Source organism: Lytechinus pictus, chromosome 1, assembly GCF_037042905.1.
Source record: "Lytechinus pictus isolate F3 Inbred chromosome 1, Lp3.0, whole genome shotgun sequence".
NCBI lineage: Eukaryota > Metazoa > Echinodermata > Echinoidea > Temnopleuroida > Toxopneustidae > Lytechinus > Lytechinus pictus.
Window position 1 is genome coordinate 26,279,640 of NC_087245.1, and position 21,070 is coordinate 26,300,709.

The following is a 21,070-nucleotide window of genomic DNA, read 5'->3' on the forward strand; positions in this document are numbered from 1 at the left end:
ATATCATGCGAAAGCTGTAATATTAATAACGACATTTATTGAATTCAGACTATCAGATTTGTAATTTATTTCTTAAATAGTGCAACTCTGTTGGGACCTGGTTTACACGGTCATGATTTCTGTCATGTATTCTCTCATTATCTGTTGAGTGCAATCAAATCTTTTGATGAAGAGCTACATGTACACTGAAAAGGTTAATTTTTGTCTCGCCTGCATAGCAGAGCGAGACTATAGGCGCCGCTTTTCCGACGGCGGCGGCGGCGTCAACATCAAATCTTAACCTAAGGTTAAGTTTTTGAAATGACATCATAACTTAGAAAGTATATGGACCTAGTTCATGAAACTTGGACATAAGGTTAATCAAGTATTACTGAACATCCTGCCGGAGTTTCAGGTCACATGACTAAGGTCAAAGGTCATGTAGGGTCAATGAACTTAGACCATGTTGGGAGAATTATTTTCAAAATCTTAACCAAAGGTTAAGTTTTTGAAATGACATCATAACTTAGAAAGTATATGGACCTAGTTCATGAAACTTGGGCATAAGGTTAATCAAGTATTAGTGAACATCCTGCTTGAGTTTCAGGTCACATGACCAAGGTCAAAGGTCATTTAGGGTCAATGAACTTTGGTCAAGTTGGGGGTATTTGTTGAATTACTATCATAACTTTGAAAATTTATGGATCTAGTTCATGAAACTTGGACATTAGGTTAATCAAGTACCACTGAATATCCTGTGCGAGTTTCAGGTCACATGACCATGGTCAATGGTCATTTAAAGGAGAATGAAACTCTTGGAGCAAGTTAGCTTTTATGAAAGCAGAAAAATCAAAGAATAAGATCAACAAAAGTTTGAGTAAAATAAGACTAGCAATAGAAGAGTTATGAGCATTTTAATGTCGAGATCACTAATGCTATGGAGATCCTCGCATTGGCAAAGCGACCAAGATCTATGATGTCACAGATGAACAACTCTCCCCTTTTGGACACTGAAAATACACTGTATACCCCAAAACATCTCTTTTTGCTCATTCTAATCATATGACAAACGATTCATCAATGATATAATGTTGTGAAACCTCTGTACTTGTCCTCTCATAAAGAGAACACCTCACCTTTTGATAGACTCTATAAAAGTGAGAATATAAGTGAAATAAGTACTAAAGTAATGAGGGAGTTGTACGTGTGTGACATCACAGATCTTGGTCGCATTGCCAATGGGAGGATCTACATGGCATTAGTGATCTCGACATTCAAATGCTCATAACTTTTTTATTATTCATTCAATCTTCCTCAAACTTTCAACAATATGTTTCTTTGATTTTTCTCTTTGATATGGATTCAGCTGGTTTCAAGGGTTTCATTCTCCTTTAAGGTCAATGAACTTTGGCCGTGTGGTTTTTTTTGTGTTAAATTACCATCCTAACTTTGGAGGTTTATGGATCTAGTTCATAAAACTTGGACATAAAACTTGGGGTATAAGAGTAATCAAGTATCACTGAACATCCCCTGTGAGTTTCAGGTCACAAAACCAAGGTCAACGGTCAGTTAAGGTCAATAAACTTAGGCCATGTTGGGGTAATTGTTGAATTGCCATCATAACTTTGAAAGTTTATGGATGAAATGTGGACATGGGTGTAGTTGACAAGTCTTAAGTCACTGTTCAAATGTCATCTATGGTCAATGAACGTGGTATTATGTCATTATATGAATGGTGTTTTTGTGAATGATTATTTTATAGTAATTTTCAAAGTTAGCACTGCTGCTATATTAAATCGCGTAATGCAGGCGAGACTGCCAGAGGCGTTCCGCTTGTTTTGTTAGGGGTGTACAGGTGTTCTGTTGGATACTGTCAAAGCATTCAAGACTTATTGTTTCTTTTTCAATTTTACTCTTAGGAGTACCACACATTGTTCAGTGTACCATCAAGCTACCTCTGAAGCTTGTATGTAAACCCTGCCAACCTGCCAAGAATGCTACACATAAGATCACACTGGACTCTAACAAGAATTGTGCCAATCTACACGATATATTCCCAGGTAAGCACTGCATCACCAATGGTAACTTATGGTTACCAGACCAAATTACCTCTGTCTATACTCTCTTTTTTCCTCTCTCTCATTCTTTTATATTATTTTTTATTTTGGGTGGATGTCCCTTGAAGCGTACCTCTCATATTTTGATTCTTATTTTATTGTACTTTGTTTCTAAGAGATAGTTATGACTGTATTATGAGTTAAGTGTCATCAGGTTTGATTTATGGGTTTGATATTCATAAGTCCGTATTGTTTTTTTTATCACCCTCAGATTTGATTAAAAAGTTTGATATCCATGATTGTATTGCGTGTTTTGCATCCTCAGACTTGATTGAAGGGTTTGATAACAATGATTATATTGTGTGTATATATCATCCTCTGATTTGGAATAAAGAGTTTGATCAACATTATTGCATTTTCCTCAGCTTATGATTAAAGTGTTTGATAACCGTGGTTGTATTCTGTGTATAAAACAAATTGTCCTAAGATTTGATTAAAGATTTGATAATAATGATAGTATTGTGTGTGTATTGTCCTCAGGTTAAGAATCAAAGGTTTGATCAACATGATTGTATTGTATGTTGATTGTCCTCAGATTTAACAGGACCAGAAGGAATGGGATCAGGTAATGCTCTTGGTTTACAGATATTTGGAGGTCCCAGAGTTACCATCCTAGCTTCTAAATCATCACGTAAGTCAGTCATTTTGTTTGTACCTGAATAGTGAATATTTTTTTATACAGTTGATTCTTTGTGAGAAATGATTTTTAAATCTCTTGACATCAAACATACACCCCTTCTCAAATAGCAGATAGTCTTTGTTTCCACTGACTAATTTGTTCTGAGCCAATCAGATGAAAGGATTTCAGTAGCTTATAACAGTTGTCTGTGAAAATCTCTTATAATAATCAGTAGGTACTTACAACCCTGGAGCCCGTTTCATAAAGATTTACAACTGTTGTTACTTTGCCATTATGGCAACTACCATGGTAACAGGGCTCGGCACCGAATCAAAATCAAGGTTACCATGGTAATTGCCATAATGGCAAAGTTGTAACTCTTTTTTTTATTTGGGGGGAGGGGGTCTGCCTTTCACATTATCTGGCTATTTCAGGTCATTTCAGAAGGAGATGGGTTCTTCGCAAACCAGGAAAAAGATTGTTATAAATTTTGGGGAGCTATATTGTAATGCATAGTTTACGTTGAATCCCTGGGAATATCAGGGGCTCTTTTCTATTTAGTTTTCCAAGTCTCTAAATAGACATTTCAGGGGTGAATTTGCCTCAAGCACCTGTGTGTTCCCCCCCTCCCCCTTTGCAAACAGCATTTTTAATACAGCAGCATCTCTCAATGTCAGATTTTGAAGAACAACACTTGACATTAAAGAATCCTTTCTTGTATCTGCTTTCTTTTTCCAGAGAGGTATCGACTGCAGTGTGACATCTTTGAAGCAATGTGGCCTGTGGTCAACGAGTTCATTGAACGTGTCAGAATATATCATGTGAATACTGGGGTCAAGGATTTCAAGCTCTCTTTCTCATCAAATCTTATGATGCAGGAATATTTTGAGCTTATTGATACACACATGGAGGTAAGGATCATATCTTAGGCACAAGAGATTAAATCCCTCTTGTGTGCGAACGGGCTCTGAATGGGTTCTGAACGGGGATTAAAAGAGTCGACAATAGACCCCGTTCGTTCAAGTTCATTCACGTTCAGAATCCTACTGAAGGATTGAGCTGAGAAGAGTACTGATTTTCATTGTCTTCTCGCACAAAAGGGGGTGTCACTGTACGGCAAAGCGAACGGTCGGATTATTAATGAATGAATACATGCGAACGTTGGGATTAATTCAAGCCTTGATAGAGATTTCTTACTACAACGCTGGGCATTTCCCGAATAAAAAGGGATGATCAAACTTTGAGCGCTTCTTAAGTTGGACGAACAAACACGCGGCCTTGTATTTATTCATTGATATTGAAAGTTTATTATCAACCTTCCCCTTTTTAATTTCGCCGGGCGTATTGTTCATTTATAACCATTTTGACATTCAATACAGATCGTTTGTCAAGAATTTTAAGACATTTCCCGTGTATGAAGGAATGTCCAAACTTTGCGCTTTTTTATTTTGACGACGATATTTTTTTATTTATATTGAAAGTTAATCATTAGACATTCGTTACAAATCGTCTAACAATAATTTTAAGACATTTCTCGAATTGGAAGAGATGTCCAAACTTTGCGCTTTTTATTTTTGACGAACGTATTTCATTTAATTTAAAGTTGATAGACAACTTAACGATGTCGATGCTATCTCTCCGACACCAGGTCCGGCGCAAAATTGACATTTTTCTTCCCGTGGTCATCCTTTATTTCATACCCTGACATCGGTTACGTGATCATAAAATAGGTTCTGACGTCAGACAACTTAACGATGTCAACGCTATCTCTCCGACATCAGATCAGGCGCGGAGGTCGTCCGCTAGTTTATCCTTGACATTTTTCTTCCCGTGGTCATCCTTTCTTTCATACCCTGACATCGGTTACGTGATCAAAAAATAGGTTCTGACGTCAGACAACTTAACGATGTCAACGCTATCTCTCTGACATCGGATCAGGCGCGGAGGTCGTCCGCTAGTTTATCCTTGACATTTCTCTTTCCGTGGTCATCCTTTATTTCATATCCTGACATCGTTTACATGATGATAAAATAGGTTCAGACGTCAGACAACTTAACGATTTCAAAGCTATCTCTCCGACATCAGATCAGGCGCGGAGGTCGTCCGCTAGTTTATCCTTGACATTTTTCTTTCCGTTGTCATCCTTTATTTCATATCCTGACATCGTTTACATGATGATAAAATAGGTTCAGACGTCAGACAACTTAACGATGCCGGTGCTATCTCTCGGACACCAGGTCCGGCGCAAAATTGACATTTTTCTTCCTGTGGTCATCCTTTATTTCATAACCTGACATCGGTTACGTGATCATAAAATAGGTTCTGACGTCAGAGAACTTCACGATGTTGGCGCTATCTCTACGACATCGGATCAGGCGCGGAGGTCGTCCGCTAGTTTATCCTTGACATTTTTCTTCTCGTGGTCATCCTTTATTTCATACCCTGACATCGTTTACATGATCATAAAATAGGTTATGACGCAGAGAGCTTGACGATTTAGGGGAAGGGGGGGGGTTTGCTTTGAGGCCGATATTCTATACTTCAGTTTTAAAACTTTATTTCATATCGAGAAGCATCAAGAAGAAGAGATATGTGTATATTGTGGGAGGATAGATAGTAAATCGCGCAATTATATCAATCTGATTATTCCCTCCTTTAATTATTCAGAATTACGCTCATTGACAATCATCTTTTAATTTAATATCCTAGCACAGTTAAACCTTCATTTTTTATGCCGTGTCGGATCGAGAAAAGGCGAGAATCATATTTGGTTGGAAGATAATGATTTTAATTCACAATGCAAATTGCATAATAAGCTCTGATGTCTTTTAAACATATAAGCCTCCGATGTCGGAGTAAGAATTTATCAATACAGCAATGTCGAATTTTAGGGGGTTTGGGGAAAATGGTTTCATTCAATATCGATCAAAATTACGAAAATCACAAGCAAAACAAAAATTGGTCACAATGATATGCCTATATATAAATGAGTGATCATCACTCCTACTCCCTCGTTATTTTCATGACCGTATACTTTATCATTATTGTGATTCATCATGCTCAAATATATTCGACCCCCCCCCCCCCCCTCTGGATTAGAAGCTCTGTTAATATTAAACAGTTCTGACCCGAATCCGCGTCAAAAGGGATTTACGTTCGCTCAAACAATAACATACACTTTGATGTCATTCATACCTTAAGAATCACTCCGGGGGTTAATCCCCGGCCGCGGCACCTATGCCCGTCAGCAAGGCATTTAATCCGCAGCGTTCTTTTATCCTGCATTCAAATAAAGGGTGAATCACCTTTAAAAGTATGGTATTGTTCAAGTTTTTAAGTGTCAGGAATTTGAAAGAGCAAAGTTTGCTGCAAGATTAAACGTACATTATTATCGTTTAGTAGAAGTTATTTTGCGACATTTATCGAGTCAGAAGGGATGTCTAAACTTTGATGCTACCCGATATGAAATAAATGTTTAAAACTGAGGTATACTGTAGAAAACAACCTCAAAGCCCCCCCCCCCCCTCATCTCTCTCGCTCTTTTTCTCTCCATCCATAGACCCCACCTCTCCCTCCCTCTCTCAAACTCCTAACTCTATTGGTGCCCAAATTTTTCTTATCACAGTTCAATATTTATAAACATTGCAGAAAACATGTGGTTTCATCGTGGAAAAAGGTCAATCTCTCAGTTCATGTCAATCAAATCCAGTTGTGGATTGCGCAATAGAAAACAATGGTGTTGCAATCATTGAGCCTCGGTGTGCTCTGTGTGAGAATAAATAATTTCGAAAGGTATAGGTTAAAAATCGTTAGAAGTATCAAATAACAATTTAAAACCTTTTTAGGTCAATATTCGTTTCATGGCGGAGCGGATAAAAATGAAGCAAATATTTGATGTTATTGGAAGATATAATTACTAAAGGTGAACCCGGAAGGTGAATTATATTGATATGATTATGTCCATCTCGAAATTCTACAAAATTATGCTCATTGACGATCATCTTTGAGTTTAGTATTCTAAACTGAAATCAAATAAAGGGATGAGTTTGAGAATAGTAGGAAAGTCAATAGATGGAGAGATAGAACGAGAGAAAGATATATATGGAGAGGGGGGGGGGGAGATAGCGACTTTTGCGCCTGATGTTGTAGAGATATAGCCGACATCGTTAAGTTTTCTGACATCAGAACCTATTAAACGATCATGTAAATAATGTCAGAATATGAAATAAATAATGACCACGAGAAGAAAAATGTCAAGGATGAACTAGCAGACGACCTCTGCGCCTGATCCGATGTCGTAGAGATAGCGCCAACATCGTGAAGTTATCTGACGTCAGAACATATCTAACGATCATGTAAACGATGTTAGGGTGTGAAATAAATGATTACCACGGGAAAAAATGTCAAGGATAGAATAGCGGACGACCTCCGCGCCTGATCCGATGTCGTAGAGATAGCGTCAACATCGTGAAGTTTTCTGACGTCAAAATCTATTTCATGATCGTGTAAACGATGTTAGGGTGTGAAATAAATGATTACCACGGGGAAAAAATGTCAAGGATAAAATAGCGGACGACCTCCGCGCCCAACCTGATGTTGGAGAGATAGCGTTGGCGATCGTTAAGTTATCTGACGTCAGAACTTGTTTATGATCATGTAAACGATGCCAGGGTGTGAAATAAAGGATGACCACGGGAAGAAAAATGTCAAGGACAAAATAGTGGACGACCTCCGCGCCTTATCTGATGTCGTAGAGATATAGCCGACATCGTTAAGTTTTCTGACGTCAGAACCTATTAAACGATCATGTAAATAATGTCAGAGTATGAAATAAATAATGACCACGAGAAGAAAAATGTCAAGGATGAACTAGCAGACGGCCTCCGCGCCTGATCCGATGTCGTAGAGATAGCGCCAACATCGTGAAGTTTTCTGACGTCAAAATCTATTTTATGATCATGTAAACGATGTTAGGGTGTGAAATAAATGATTACCACGGGAAAAAATGTCAAGGATAGAATAGCGGACGACCTCCGCGCCTGATCCGATGTCGTAGAGATAGCGTCAACATCGTGAAGTTTTCTGACGTCAAAATCTATTTCATGATCGTGTAAACGATGTTAGGGTGTGAAATAAATGATTACCACGGGGAAAAAATGTCAAGGATAAAATAGCGGACGACCTCCGCGCCCAACCTGATGTTGGAGAGATAGCGTTGGCGATCGTTAAGTTATCTGACGTCAGAACTTGTTTATGATCATGTAAACGATGCCAGGGTGTGAAATAAAGGATGACCACGGGAAGAAAAATGTCAAGGACAAAATAGCTAGTGGACGACCTCCGCGCCTTATCTGATGTCGTAGAGATATAGCCGACATCGTTAAGTTTTCTGACGTCAGAACCTATTAAACGATCATGTAAATAATGTCAGAGTATGAAATAAATAATGACCACGAGAAGAAAAATGTCAAGGATGAACTAGCAGACGGCCTCCGCGCCTGATCCGATGTCGTAGAGATAGCGCCAACATCGTGAAGTTTTCTGACGTCAAAATCTATTTTATGATCATGTAAACGATGTTAGGGTGTGAAATAAATGATTACCACGGGAAAAAATGTCAAGGATAGAATAGCGGACGACCTCCGCGCCTGATCCGATGTCGTAGAGATAGCGCCAACATCGTGAAGTTATCTGACGTCAGAACATATTTAACGATCATGTAAACGATGTTAGGGTGAGAAATAAATGATTACCACGGGAAAAAATGTCAAGGATAGAATAGCGGACGACCTCCGCGCCTGATCCGATGTCGTAGAGATAGCGTCAACATCGTGAAGTTTTCTGACGTCAAAATCTATTTCATGATCGTGTAAACGATGTTAGGGTGTGAAATAAATGATTACCACGGGGAAAAAATGTCAAGGATAAAATAGCGGACGACCTCCGCGCCCAACCTGATGTTGGAGAGATAGTGTTGGCGATCGTTAAGTTATTTGACGTCAGAACTTGTTTATGATCATGTAAAGGATGTCAGGGTATGAAATAAAGGATGACCACGGGAAGAAAAATGTAAAGGATAAACTTGCGGACGACTTCCGCGCTTGATCTGATGTCGAAGAGATAGCGCCGACATCGTTAAGTTCTCTGACGATTAACGAAATACGTTCGTCAAAATTAAAAAGCGCAAAGTTTGAACATCCCTTCTGACTCCAGAAATGTCTTAAAATTGTTAGACGATTTGTAACGAATCTCTAATTTATTGACTTTCAATATAAATGAAAAAAAATATATATACATATATATATATATATATATATATATCATCCGTCAAAATTAAAAAGCGCAAAGTTTGGACATCCCTTCACACACGGGAAATTTCTTATCATGAGCGCAAAACATCTGTACTTGATCACCTTTTAATATAAATGAAGAAATACGTCCTTCAGAATTAAAATGCGGGAAGTTTTGACTCAGGATATTTCTGAAAATGATCGCCAAACGATCTGCATCGAGTGTCAATTCCATACATTGGCAAACTTTTTTTTTTTTTTTTTTTTTTTTTTGTCACTTTTATCACTTGGGGAAAATCCCCCTGGACCCGGCTGTAGCTGTTTCTAGCTGAGCAGAACTATTCTACGTTCTGAACGGAGTACTTAAGCGCTTTCTATTGACTTCTTTGTTAACAATAATCCTTGCGTTCGGGTGTATGCAGGGGGCTTTACAAACGCATTCGTGATGGGGATTAGCAAGACAATAGAGCATACCGAACGCGCACGAACTTAAGTGATATTAAATCTCTTGTGCCTTAATCAAACTGTTTGTTAGGATAGTACAGACAAGCTCTTTAGAATGCTCTATAAATGATAAGTAAGCATGACTAATCAAACTTACACACCTGGGGGCCGTTTCATAAAGCTGTTCATAAGTTAAGAGCGACTTTAAGAACGACTGGTGATCCTTTATTGTGGTAAATGGTATATTCATTGGCGATGGTTACGCGCGTAAGAAAGGTTCACCAGTCGTTCTTAAAGTCGCTCTTAACTTACGAACAGCTTTATGAAACACCCACCTGGTGGGTGTTTCATAAAGCTGTTCGTAAAGTTACACATAACTTTACATACGACTGGAACATGATCTTAGATGCTAAGTGAGCTACATAGGGTAATATCATTTAGCACAAGAAAGGGTCACCAGTCATGCGTAAAGTCATTTGTAACTTTACGAACAGCTTTGTAAAACACCCACCAGGTAGTAGTTTTCAGCAGGCCTTGAATTTTGACATTTTAGAATAAGGGTACATCTTTATATTAACCAATCATGTGGAATGTTTATAAATCAAAATGAATGAATTAATCTTCAATTGGTTTTAATTCAGACTATAACTACACGTTCCGTTGCGATACCATTTTCAAAGAAATTGTAGTAGCATTTGATTTGAACATTCCAACTTCTAAAATCTTAATGATCAAAGTTTTGAATAGTGGTATGAATACTAAAATCAATACCAGTCTAATTCAAGTTTCCCTTTAGAGATAAATGCAAATCAAATTCCAATTTGTAATGATGTTATCATCTGTTGCGACTTTAAGCCAACTGCGACTTTACTGCAACCACAATGCTTGCAGCAAAGCTTAATTCTGATTTTAGTAATGTGAACTTTTACACTGAACTTCAAAGAAAATAATTTCACTTCATAGTTAATGCGAAATGTGATTAGATGAAAAATTATGCCTTAGTTTGATTATGTGGTATAAGATGGGCGTAAGTGATGTATTTTTTAAACAAGTTTCATTTTAGAATACACACTATTCTTTGATTTAGTTGAGGGTTCACGCAGAGAGATACAAGGAGCTTCTAGACCAGAGAGCTAAACAATTCCGAGCCATCCAGAGGAGACTTCTGACCAGGTTTAAGGATAAGACCCCATCACCTCTCAATAATCTTGATACATTATTGGAAGGAACCTATAGACAGGTGAACAAATAGTCCTCATTCAACTTTATCTTAGTTCCTCAGTCATAGATTGTATGATTACTAAAGTAAACATACTAGAAAGTAACTCTTGGTTTATCAACACTTCACTATTCTAGAGGCCTGAAAATATCTATTGTTGTGGAGAGGGAAAACAAAATGTCTCATGAATCAAATTACTATTAAACTTTTAAATTCTGTTTTTGAAAGTAACATCTACCTCCCTGTGGGTATCATGTATGCACCATGAGTGAAAATAGGAATGCTCCCATAGGACAATCCGATATCATGACTGCTCCCTTCAGCTACAAGAACCTAAAGACAAGCTATTTATATAAATAGATGAATAAATGAGATACAATGATGATAACATTGTAGGAAAAGAAAATGAGTAAATTGATAAAAAGTAAATAAATAACAAATATGTAAGTAAAAAATAAAACTAAAACAATAAGAAAGTAGCAAATAAACAAAAGATGAATAATAATTGAATAAAGATAAGAAACAAAATAATACATTAAAAATTACCAAATTAACTGGTTTGAATAGAAGTGAAAATAAAAAATGCTTTATGTCCTTATCAGAGAATATGATTTTCAATACATGGTTTCCTTTTTCCTACGTAGATATTGAAATTAGCTGAAGGCGTGGATGAAAATCAAAAGGCTCTAGTTCGCTGCTCCATGGGTCTGAGCTGTGCCACTAGTATAATTACCACTCTTCTTGCTCTTGCTCATGGGTTCAGCGAATCAGAGAAAGAGATCTTGGATGCTAGTCTGTCTTCACAAGTACAGTGTGAAGGGGATCAGGTAAGTAGAGAGTGCAGTTGTCATAATGGTGATGATGATGAAAAAAGAGAACTTGATAAAACAGGGGTTAGTACTGATATCATTTTAAATGAACTTGACCTAAGGTTAAGATTTCAAAGTTTCAAGATAGCGTTGTAATTATAAGTCTATTTTTTTAATCTTGGATGTAATGATGAGTTTGATTATGATATCATAATCAGGTAACTGGGTCAAAGGTAATTTCAGGTCAGTTAATTTTGATAAGAACTGGTATTTTTTTATGATTTAAAAAATAGCCACAAAAGACAGGTTTTTGCTATACACAGGTGGTCGCAAAGACAGATTTGACTGTATATATATTTTTTTCCTATAATTCTTTTATTTACAAAAGGGTTGGGAGGAAACGGTAGATGCATCCATCATCAATCTTCTGAAAACCTGCTTGGCTAAATCAGCCAAAGACCAAGCGATTAATCCAGCCCCACTGACCTTGACACCGGATACAACCAAGCTCAAGAAACATATCATGCAGGTCACAGAGAAACTTGCAAAAGGTTCCCGGCTCCATGTCGAAGGACAGGCACAGGGTATGTACAATACAAGAGTGTTTCTTGTGGATTCTACGTTCTGTGGCATTAAATCGTAAATTGTTATTATAGTTGTTGCTGTTATTATCATTAATGCTCAAATATTTGATAAAAATACCTTAAATCAGGGCAAATTGCCTCAAATGAGGGAAAAATCAGGGAATTTTGATTAGCTATTAAGTCAAAAGCACATTATTCAGTCAGACTCTGTTATATTTTGTTGCATATCAAAACATCCATTGAATGACTGGTTATGGTGGTACTAACTAGTTTAACATTATTTTTATACTGAAAATACATGTAATTCACTGCAACAACTTAGAAAACATGCGAAACTGGGAATGGGTTTTGATAATTATCAGGAAATTTTAAAACTTTATCAGGGAAAAATCAGGGAAAACAAAGAAATTTTGTTTTCTTGAAAAGCTGGGAACCCTGCATTATGCTCTATGCAAACTGTGAATACCAAAGGTATGTGCCTGCTGACTAACCAACAACTGTCTTGTTTTGTGTGTATATAGGTGAGAGGGATTCTTCAGTTGGGCACTCACATTCAAATTCTACATCCGAGAGCAATGATTTCTTTGATGAGGAACCTGCATCTACTAATAACAGGTATGTTTTTTTTATTTGTGTTAATGCAACCCCTCCCATCCCAAATAAAGAAAGTACACTATTGAAAGGCAGATCTTTGCATCTTTTGGACTGACTCTAAAACCGATTATAACGGGCCCGTTGCATAAAACTTTGCCATAAACAAATCTGGCAAACAACCAAAAACTCTGGCAAAAAACAATTATGCCATTGACATTAACACTTTAAAAAAAAATTCTGGCAACTTTTTTGCCATAGTTTTTCTTTTATGCAACAGGCCGCAGGTATTCTCTAAATGGAAATTTTACTGTGATCTACCCTGATCAGAAAATACCAAGGAGTTTCGCTAGTGTGATATCAAATTACTTGTTATATTCTCAAACAAAATATGTGCTATATAGTGCACGTAGGTACTTACCAAATTGACAAGAACTTTCTCTCAAATTTTTCCAAGGTTGCAAGTGGTGTTCTTGCAGTGTCAAAGCAAATTTCACATCCCTGCAAATAGCTGAGCTTGGGTGCTGATTACTGCTTCCATGATATGTCATGTCAGTAGAAAAAATTGTCAGATAGAATTAACGTCCTTGTCTTTTCTTATGAATAAGAAGTAAGAAAAAAATCTTTATGAGAGAGAATTTGTTTAAGGAAATGAAAAATTGAATTCCATTACAAGTAGTTTTCCTGTCGGTAATGAGCAAATATTCTTTCAATACTTGTTGTATATAGGTCATCGATAGAATCCAAGCCAGCACCGATGGCATCCCAGCCACAAGCACCACCCTACGATGCAGCTGCACCACCAGATCGTACATCCTTAACAGATGGTACACCGTCCAGCAATGGACTAGGAGGACCAGCCCTCGCATCACCCAGAAGCCAGGGTCTGCTGGGTGATCTACCGGCTATGGGAGGCATTGGGGTGCGTGGGGGCTCATCCCTACCATCCCTTGGTGGAGCACCAGGTCAGTAGCATGGCAAATTAAGATGCTTCTTAAAGGGAAATAACAATTTTGGGAATTAAATGATGTAAGTGAAAGAATGAGAAGAAGGTGGGAGGGGGGGACAGAGTGTTGAAAGTTGAAAGGTAATCAGACAACAAATAAGAAAGTTATGGCTGTGCAAAAATTGGGATCACTAAAAATATGTACCCATAAATGTAAAGTTGGAAGGGACTACTTTTACATATGTCCTGCACATAATTATCAGTTTTTTTGTCCCCATCCTCTTCCCTGGGTCAATAATAGATAACCTTCTACATCTCATATACTCATTAACTCATATATTTCCCACCAATATCAATTGTACTGTGTCAGCCTTAAATCCTGGAATGATTTGCCACTCACATTTAGAAGGTCTCCATTACTGGTAATTTTCTAAAGGCATAAAAAATCCATCACTTTTGTAGTTTGTAATTTTAAGATTATCTATTTCCATTTAACTAATTCATTGTAAGCATTTCTGGGCAAAATGGGGAAAAGCGCACTATAAGTGCTATAATGATAATTAAAAGTCCAGGGGCACATTTCATAAAGAGTTGCTATGATAGCAACTCTTGCTGGAATATCACCTTTCATTGGAAGAGACAATCACAAAACTGAATTTTCTCTGTTGCATTAGAAGTTGGCCTTCCATCAAGACTTGCTAGCTTAGCAACTTTTCTTGAAATGGGGCCCAAAAAAAGATGACAGTTAATCAATTTTTTTTAAATTATTCTCTGATTTTTTTTCAGCAGGTGGTTCTTCGTTTCCTGCTCTGCAACCAATCAAAAAGAAGAAGAAGAAAAAGAAGAAGTCTTCAAAACCTCGTGACGACGATGATTTGAGTGATGACACAGATCTAAGCAGCATGGGACGGTCCTCTCCTGACTCTATTGTCTTATAGAATATTGAAATGGTGAACATCTGAGCCAATAATTCAAATAGATTTCAATCTTTGAAACGGCGGTTCCTTATCACCCTTATTCATTCCTTGTTCTTGTTCTTTTTTTTTCTTTTTTTAAAATAAACACATGCACACATTTTTACCATCGATGCATAGAGCATTTTCATTTATTTGATTAAAGATAACAAGAGCCATGTACGGTATTTGCTTAGGGGCATAAAGGGCTGTGTCGGGAATCAAACCGTTGACTTTCATGTGCGTGTCGGGTGCCTAAGACCACTTGGCCACTGGAAAAACGTGTAAATGTATGAGTGATATTTTAAATGTAAGACTCGTGTTACATATTTTAGGGGAGGGATTTTCAAATCGTGAAAATCTTCGCCGATGTTTGGAAGCAATATGGAATGATCCATTTATCTAACTGCCATTTTGATTTCATTCTTGACCTCTCTTGTTTAGAATATATAGAGAATGTATACAACAAAATTAATCCTACTCCATGGAAAAATACTGGGAAATTGAAATTACTTGCAAATCAGTTGAACACATTTAACTATCATATACACATGAGTGCAGTTTTAAATTTCTCCTATGCTCAAGTATTGATGCATGTCATTGTTAAAAAAGTGATGCTAGGACTTATTTGTTCCCTTGTAGATTTTAGACTTTGTTGATCTAGACCTTGGGATTTAAATTTCCTGAAGGCTTTTGGGGTTCTTGCTGGTTAATACGCAGGGTACTGTTTCCTGGTAGTTGTGAGCGCTAACACCGTGTCATTATCAGACAGCTTCTCGGCCAGTCAAGACCAAGGGAAGTCGTTTGATCTTACAAGTGCTTTGCAGAAATGATATTTGACATGCAATCTTATTGATTGATAAACCGTAGAGCATGTCCAATGAGTGTGATCTGGCCAATGCAGTGATGTGTTGCATAATAATAACAAATAATCCTAGTAAGTATGTCCAATGTCCTGCATAATTTTCCATCACTTCCTAAAAATGTCTGCCCAAGGTTTTTAGGACCATTAACTACTGCCCTTAGTCTTCATTTCACCTTCTTAAAATTAAAAAACACAATACAACCATTTTTTTTTTTCAAAAATCTTAAATGAAAATATTGAAAAATTTTGATAAATTTCATCACTTCATAGTTGTATTCCTTGATTTCTCTAAAAAAATTATTAGAGAGAATGTTGTGCAGTGGCTTTTATTTTACAGATTGAGTGCAATTTTTAGTGTAAATGATTAAGATATTAACTTGTCAAATGCAGATTACGATAGGGAAAATGTTTTTTTTTTCTTTGAAATTCAGATACTGTCCTCAGAGGATTTTGGGGTATCCTTTATGAAAATAGTGAGTGTCAATTCACTGGTGCGTGAAATATAATTGCACCTAATAAAGGTAGGTACCCTGTTGAAATAAAACAAAATGAATAAATGAAATACTGTAACTAATAGTAATCATGCAATGTATAACGCACATATTTTAACACTCTGCAGCATGACCAAGGTTTTGCATCATTTGTTGATGTTGTTGCAATTTAGATTTGTTGTTGCAATTTAGATTTGCCAATGATAACAAATTATCTGTATTGGGGTTTTTTAAATGGGATGAATTTTAAATTGAGATACGTAAGATCATTTCATTACCAAATTTTCACTTTTAAGATAAGACATTTTAAAGCCTTCATGTTGTGATATGAATTGATAAATTACACAATACAATATACATACCATACAAAAAAGTGTTTTGTGGCCTTATGGTTGTGGATTGTCTTATTGTCTCATTTTCTTTCTTGCAGATCAACTTCAAACTTGGTCCAAGTATAAGACTATAGTATAAGTATGCATGTAGGAATGATGTAGTAGTGGTTTTTTTTTCAGGTCATGGGTCAAAGGTCATTTACCTGAAAATATTTTATTCTTGCTATAATATTTGAGGGATCAAATTCAAACTTGGCTCATGTATGCATATTGGAGCACATGGGGGCAGCAATCATCTGATGGGGTCTTAAGGTCAAAAGTCACACACGTCATTGTATATTCTCTCTTCTGTTTCCTCATGTTGAGGCTGAATATATGAAGTATCGTAAGTTGTAAATTTCTTAAAATGTAGGGGGTTTTCTATTCAAAGTTATATTTGTATTGCAAACCGTTTTGTAAAAAATTATTTTGTTGTATGAAGTGATTAGAAAACAATAAGATACATTGTTTACAAACCATAAAGAAATGGTATCAAGATGTGCCTATGAGAGACACTGTCTTAAATTGATGTTTTTATGTCAATAATCATGTACTGATCATATGTGATCAAAGTATAGTTGCAGTAGCCTAGATAAAAGATTCTTTAGGGGCAATTCTATTAGGTATGTACATTCGACCTATGTGTGGAACCTTACAAAAATGATTTGTCTCTCGTTTTCTAGTTCTTATGAAAGGTTTTAATGCTCTCAAGTTATTACGGCTTGATCTGAGTCTTTTTTTTCATGAAGACTTGTCATGATAACAAATTCTGTAACAAATTAACTATATCAGCCAATCAGATTGAATGATTTTAGCAGCTTTTAACTGTTATGGCACATTTGTTATCGTAACAAGTTTTATGAAACGGGGCCCAGTTCATTGTGTGAAGTAAATATGGGAGAAATAGGGATGGGATGTACAATAAAGGTTGATTATTTTATGATTGAAGACGCTGTCTTACCTGAAGAAACTTGTTATCGTTGTTCATTTTGATTTATTTGAGAAATGGCATATGTTGATAAAACCCACTAAGACCAGTGCAAACGGTGCAATCAAAGAAATATTGGGCTTGTCCACTATCTTCTTTATCTGAAGGATTATTTGACAACCGGTGGCATTTTTGTCTCGCCTGCATAGCAGAGCGAGATAAGACTATAGGCGCCGCTTTTCCGACGGCGGCGGCGTCAACATCAAATCTTAACCTAAGGTTAAGTTTTTGAAATGACATCATAACTTAGAAAGTATATGGACCTAGTTCATGAAACTTGGACATAAGGTTTATCAAGTATTACTGAACATCCTGCCTGAGTTTCAGGTCACATGACCAAGGTCAAAGGTCATTTAGGGTCAATGAACTTAGACCATGTTGGGAAAATTATTTTCAAAATCTTAACCGAAGGTTAAGTTTTTGAAATGACATCATAACTTAGAAAGTATATGGACCTAGTTCATGAAACTTGGGCATAAGGTTAATCAAGTATTAGTGAACATCCTGCTTGAGTTTCAGGTCACGTGACCAAGGTCAAAGGTCATTTAGGGTCAATGAACTTTGGTCAAGTTGGGGGTATTTGTTGAATTACTATCATAACTTTGAAAATTTATGGATCTAGTCCATGAAACTTGGACATTAGGTTAATCAAGTACCACTGAATATCCTGTGCGAGTTTCAGGTCACATGACCATGGTCAATGGTCATTTAAGGTCAATGAACTTTGGCCGTGTTGGGGGTATATGTTAAATTACCATCCTAGCTCTGAAAGTTTATGGATCTAGTTCATAAAACTTGGACATAAGAGTAATCAAGTATCACTGAACATCCTGTACGAGTTTCAGGTCACATGACCATGGTCAAAGGTCATTAAAGGTCAATGAACTTTGGCCGTGTTGGGGGTATTTGTTGAATTACCATCCTAACTCTGAAAGTTTATGGATCTAGTTCATAAAACTTGGGATATAAGAGTAATCAAGCATCACTGAACATCCCCTGTGAGTTTCAGGTCACAAAACCAAGTCAAAGGTCAGTTAAGGTCAATAAACTTAGGCCATGTTGGGGTAATTGTTGAAGTGCCATCATAACTTTGAAAGTTTATGGATAGAGTGAATGAAATGTGGACATGGGTGTAGTTGACAGTCTTAAGTCTCCGTTCAAATGTCATTTATGGTCAATGAATGTGGTATTATGTCATTATATGAATGATGTTTTTGTGAATGATTATTTTATAGTAGTTTTCAAAGTTAGCACTGCTGCTATATTAAATTGCGTAATGCAGGCGAGACTGCCAGAGGCGTTCCACTTGTCTAAATCAACTTTGACAAATAAAACCAGCTTGCTTGATGGAAAGTGAATGGCAGAGGAAAGCTTTCATGACTTTGTTTTTTCAATTGTGTTATTTTGTCAAATTTGAATAGATGGTTATTTTGTGTATATTTGTATGATCTTCTTAAGTTATTGATACACTCGCCCATGTATTCATGTGTTCAAGTTAGACTCTATTTCTTTACTTGGACCCCCTTTTCCTTTCTTACTTTAATTTCCACCTTTTTTATGTTCTCTCTTTCTCCCTTTTCCCCCTCTTCATCTTGTCTCCATTCCTTTGTATTCGTTTACCTTCTTATATTTATGTATAGTTTAATGTTATGATTATTTGTCAATCCTGTACTGTTTTGCTGTTTTTGTATTTATTATGAATCAAATTGTGATTTATATGTATATTGTGATTATTCCTAGAGTCAACAATTATAATGAATAAATAGATACTTTGACAAAAGACCTTAACTCTTCAGGGTTAAATCTTGTTTTAATTTATTGTCATATCAGATGAATCTAATAAGTAATATGATTACTTTGAAATGTGAATAAATCAGAAATTGCTATAGTTGCAATTAATTTCTTCCTTGTCGTTTTTTAAGCCTTTTTTTTATTTTTGGTAAATCCCCTTATGAGTGAAAGTCATTTCTAGATGATGTTAATACGTATGCACTATAACAGACATGATGTGTAGGATCTGAAATGTGTATATATTGATATTGGATGAATTTTTCAATTTTACATGAAACATTTTTTATATTGGGTGCCTGATCATTTTTTTTTTTGGTTAATTCAAAACCTATTCTATAGCATGGAATGGTCTAATAATTTCAGGATGCAACCTTGTATTGTTATCAGGTATACAATATGCACCCGATAAGATCTGATCTGGTGACAAGTTCAGTTCCCGGCATTACGTAGGAAATGTTCACATCTAGTAATTACACTATTACAGAATTGAATTCAAATATTAAAATGATATAATCTTTATGAACTCAATTTCTTCCTTGGAATCTATTGAAGCCGTATGAAAATTGACACATGAAAACATCATTTACATACAGTGGTGGCCAAACATTAGATCACCTGGCATACTTAGGAAATTTTAGTTCTCAGTGAACCATTGAAAATTTGAAATGCCTATAAATGGTTTGAATATCTACAGCAAACATGCTTTATAAATAATAGAATATAGTCATCATAGCAATAGTTCAGTCAAAAGACCAGTTCGGTAATGTAAATAATTAAATTTTATGCATTCCATTCAGACAAAGGTTCTTGAAAAACAGCAAGCTTGCCAGACACAGCAACAAATAATGTATGCAAACTCCATCCCAAGCACTGACGGGCTCATTTATATAAAGCAGGTTAGTGGAATAGCTCGTCACTAGGTGCACTGAGAAGAAATGTGCATAAAGTTGTGTACTTTACCCTAAAAATAGTTGAACCTATTTTACAGATGGTGCCACACAATCACATACCTGAAATGATAGTTTTGTAAAGAACTGTAGAGTTTTATTCTGTTGGATGTACAAAGCCTATCTAGTTCATTATGGGCCTGTAAGAATGAGAGTTTTGTCACCAAGGCTCTTACATGTAAATTGGAAGTCTCTAGAAGGCCTTGCAACACAAGTAGGGCTCTTCCTTGAACATGGCTAGGGTGAAGAAGGAGCTTACAAATAAGGCACTGTTTGATGCTGGCCGGAGTTACCACCACATCGGCAAGGACTTGAAATGCAGTACAAGACTGCAACCCCATCAAGAAAATTTAGGGTGAATTGGAAAATAAACTGGACAGGTCTTGTGTACATTCAAAGGAAAGCCTGTGGCTTGAGTTGCAGAAGCCATAGGATGACATTAGTGTTGAACTTCTCAGGAAATATATTGACACGTCACACTATGGAAGGGAGGTGTGCTGCTGTAATTGCTGCAAAAGGTGGACAAACTTGTACAAAATGAAAGCAAAAAGTTCCAAAAACATTACAAATTGCATCAGCTGACAGTTGTTGTGCTGAGGAGCATCAATCTGCATGGATCTGTCAGGTAAGTTACGAAATGAAAACCATGTTTTGGAGGCAATAAATGTTGATATATTCAGATTTTTCAAGTGTCTCATTGGATAACCATCCTTTCAGATAGGGATTGTGTAAAATCATTGTCTTGAAATGGGCCGCTTGGGTAAAGTATTCAAATTTATGCGCTTTTCTTCACATCACATAGCAATGAGCTATGCCACTAACTTGCATATTATAAATGGGCCTCACTTTTTGGGATCAAATTTGCATACAATACTTGTTGCTATGTCTGGCAGGCTTACAGGTGGTCAAGAACATTGTTTGAAAGGAATGCATAAAATCTAAAAACATTACTGAACCGTAACTAGTATATTGACTTAACTCTACTTATGATAAATATATAGTTTATAAAGCATGATGATTTTTGTGGCATTCAAACCATTTTATAGGCATTTTAATGGCAAAATGA

The 21,070-nt window shown here is 36.4% G+C and overlaps 1 protein-coding gene across 6 annotated transcripts in view; it reads left to right on the plus strand.

The window, feature by feature from the left end:
- The window catches only part of LOC129259959 (protein PTHB1-like), a 37,405-nt gene extending 18,353 nt beyond the window's left edge, over positions 1 to 19,052 (plus strand). The window contains exons 15-25 of one of the 6 annotated variants that reach the window (XR_010293495.1): positions 1,899 to 2,039; positions 2,632 to 2,727; positions 3,454 to 3,626; positions 10,537 to 10,689; positions 11,313 to 11,495; positions 11,866 to 12,061; positions 12,583 to 12,676; positions 13,382 to 13,617; positions 14,388 to 14,548; positions 15,848 to 15,937; positions 16,338 to 19,052. Coding sequence is in view for 2 of the 6 variants with exons in the window: in XM_054898073.2 (XP_054754048.2) it covers positions 1,899 to 2,039; positions 2,632 to 2,727; positions 3,454 to 3,626; positions 10,537 to 10,689; positions 11,313 to 11,495; positions 11,866 to 12,061; positions 12,583 to 12,676; positions 13,382 to 13,617; positions 14,385 to 14,536 (1,424 nt within the window). In the remaining 4 variants the exon portion in view is untranslated. Of the gene's footprint in view, positions 1 to 1,898; positions 2,040 to 2,631; positions 2,728 to 3,453; positions 3,627 to 10,536; positions 10,690 to 11,312; positions 11,496 to 11,865; positions 12,062 to 12,582; positions 12,677 to 13,381; positions 13,842 to 13,968 lie in introns of all 6 variants that reach the window. The other 5 variants (XR_010293489.1, XR_010293497.1, XR_010293496.1 and 2 more) reach the window with 5 other exon arrangements.
- The last annotated feature ends 2,018 nt before the right edge of the window (positions 19,053 to 21,070 follow it).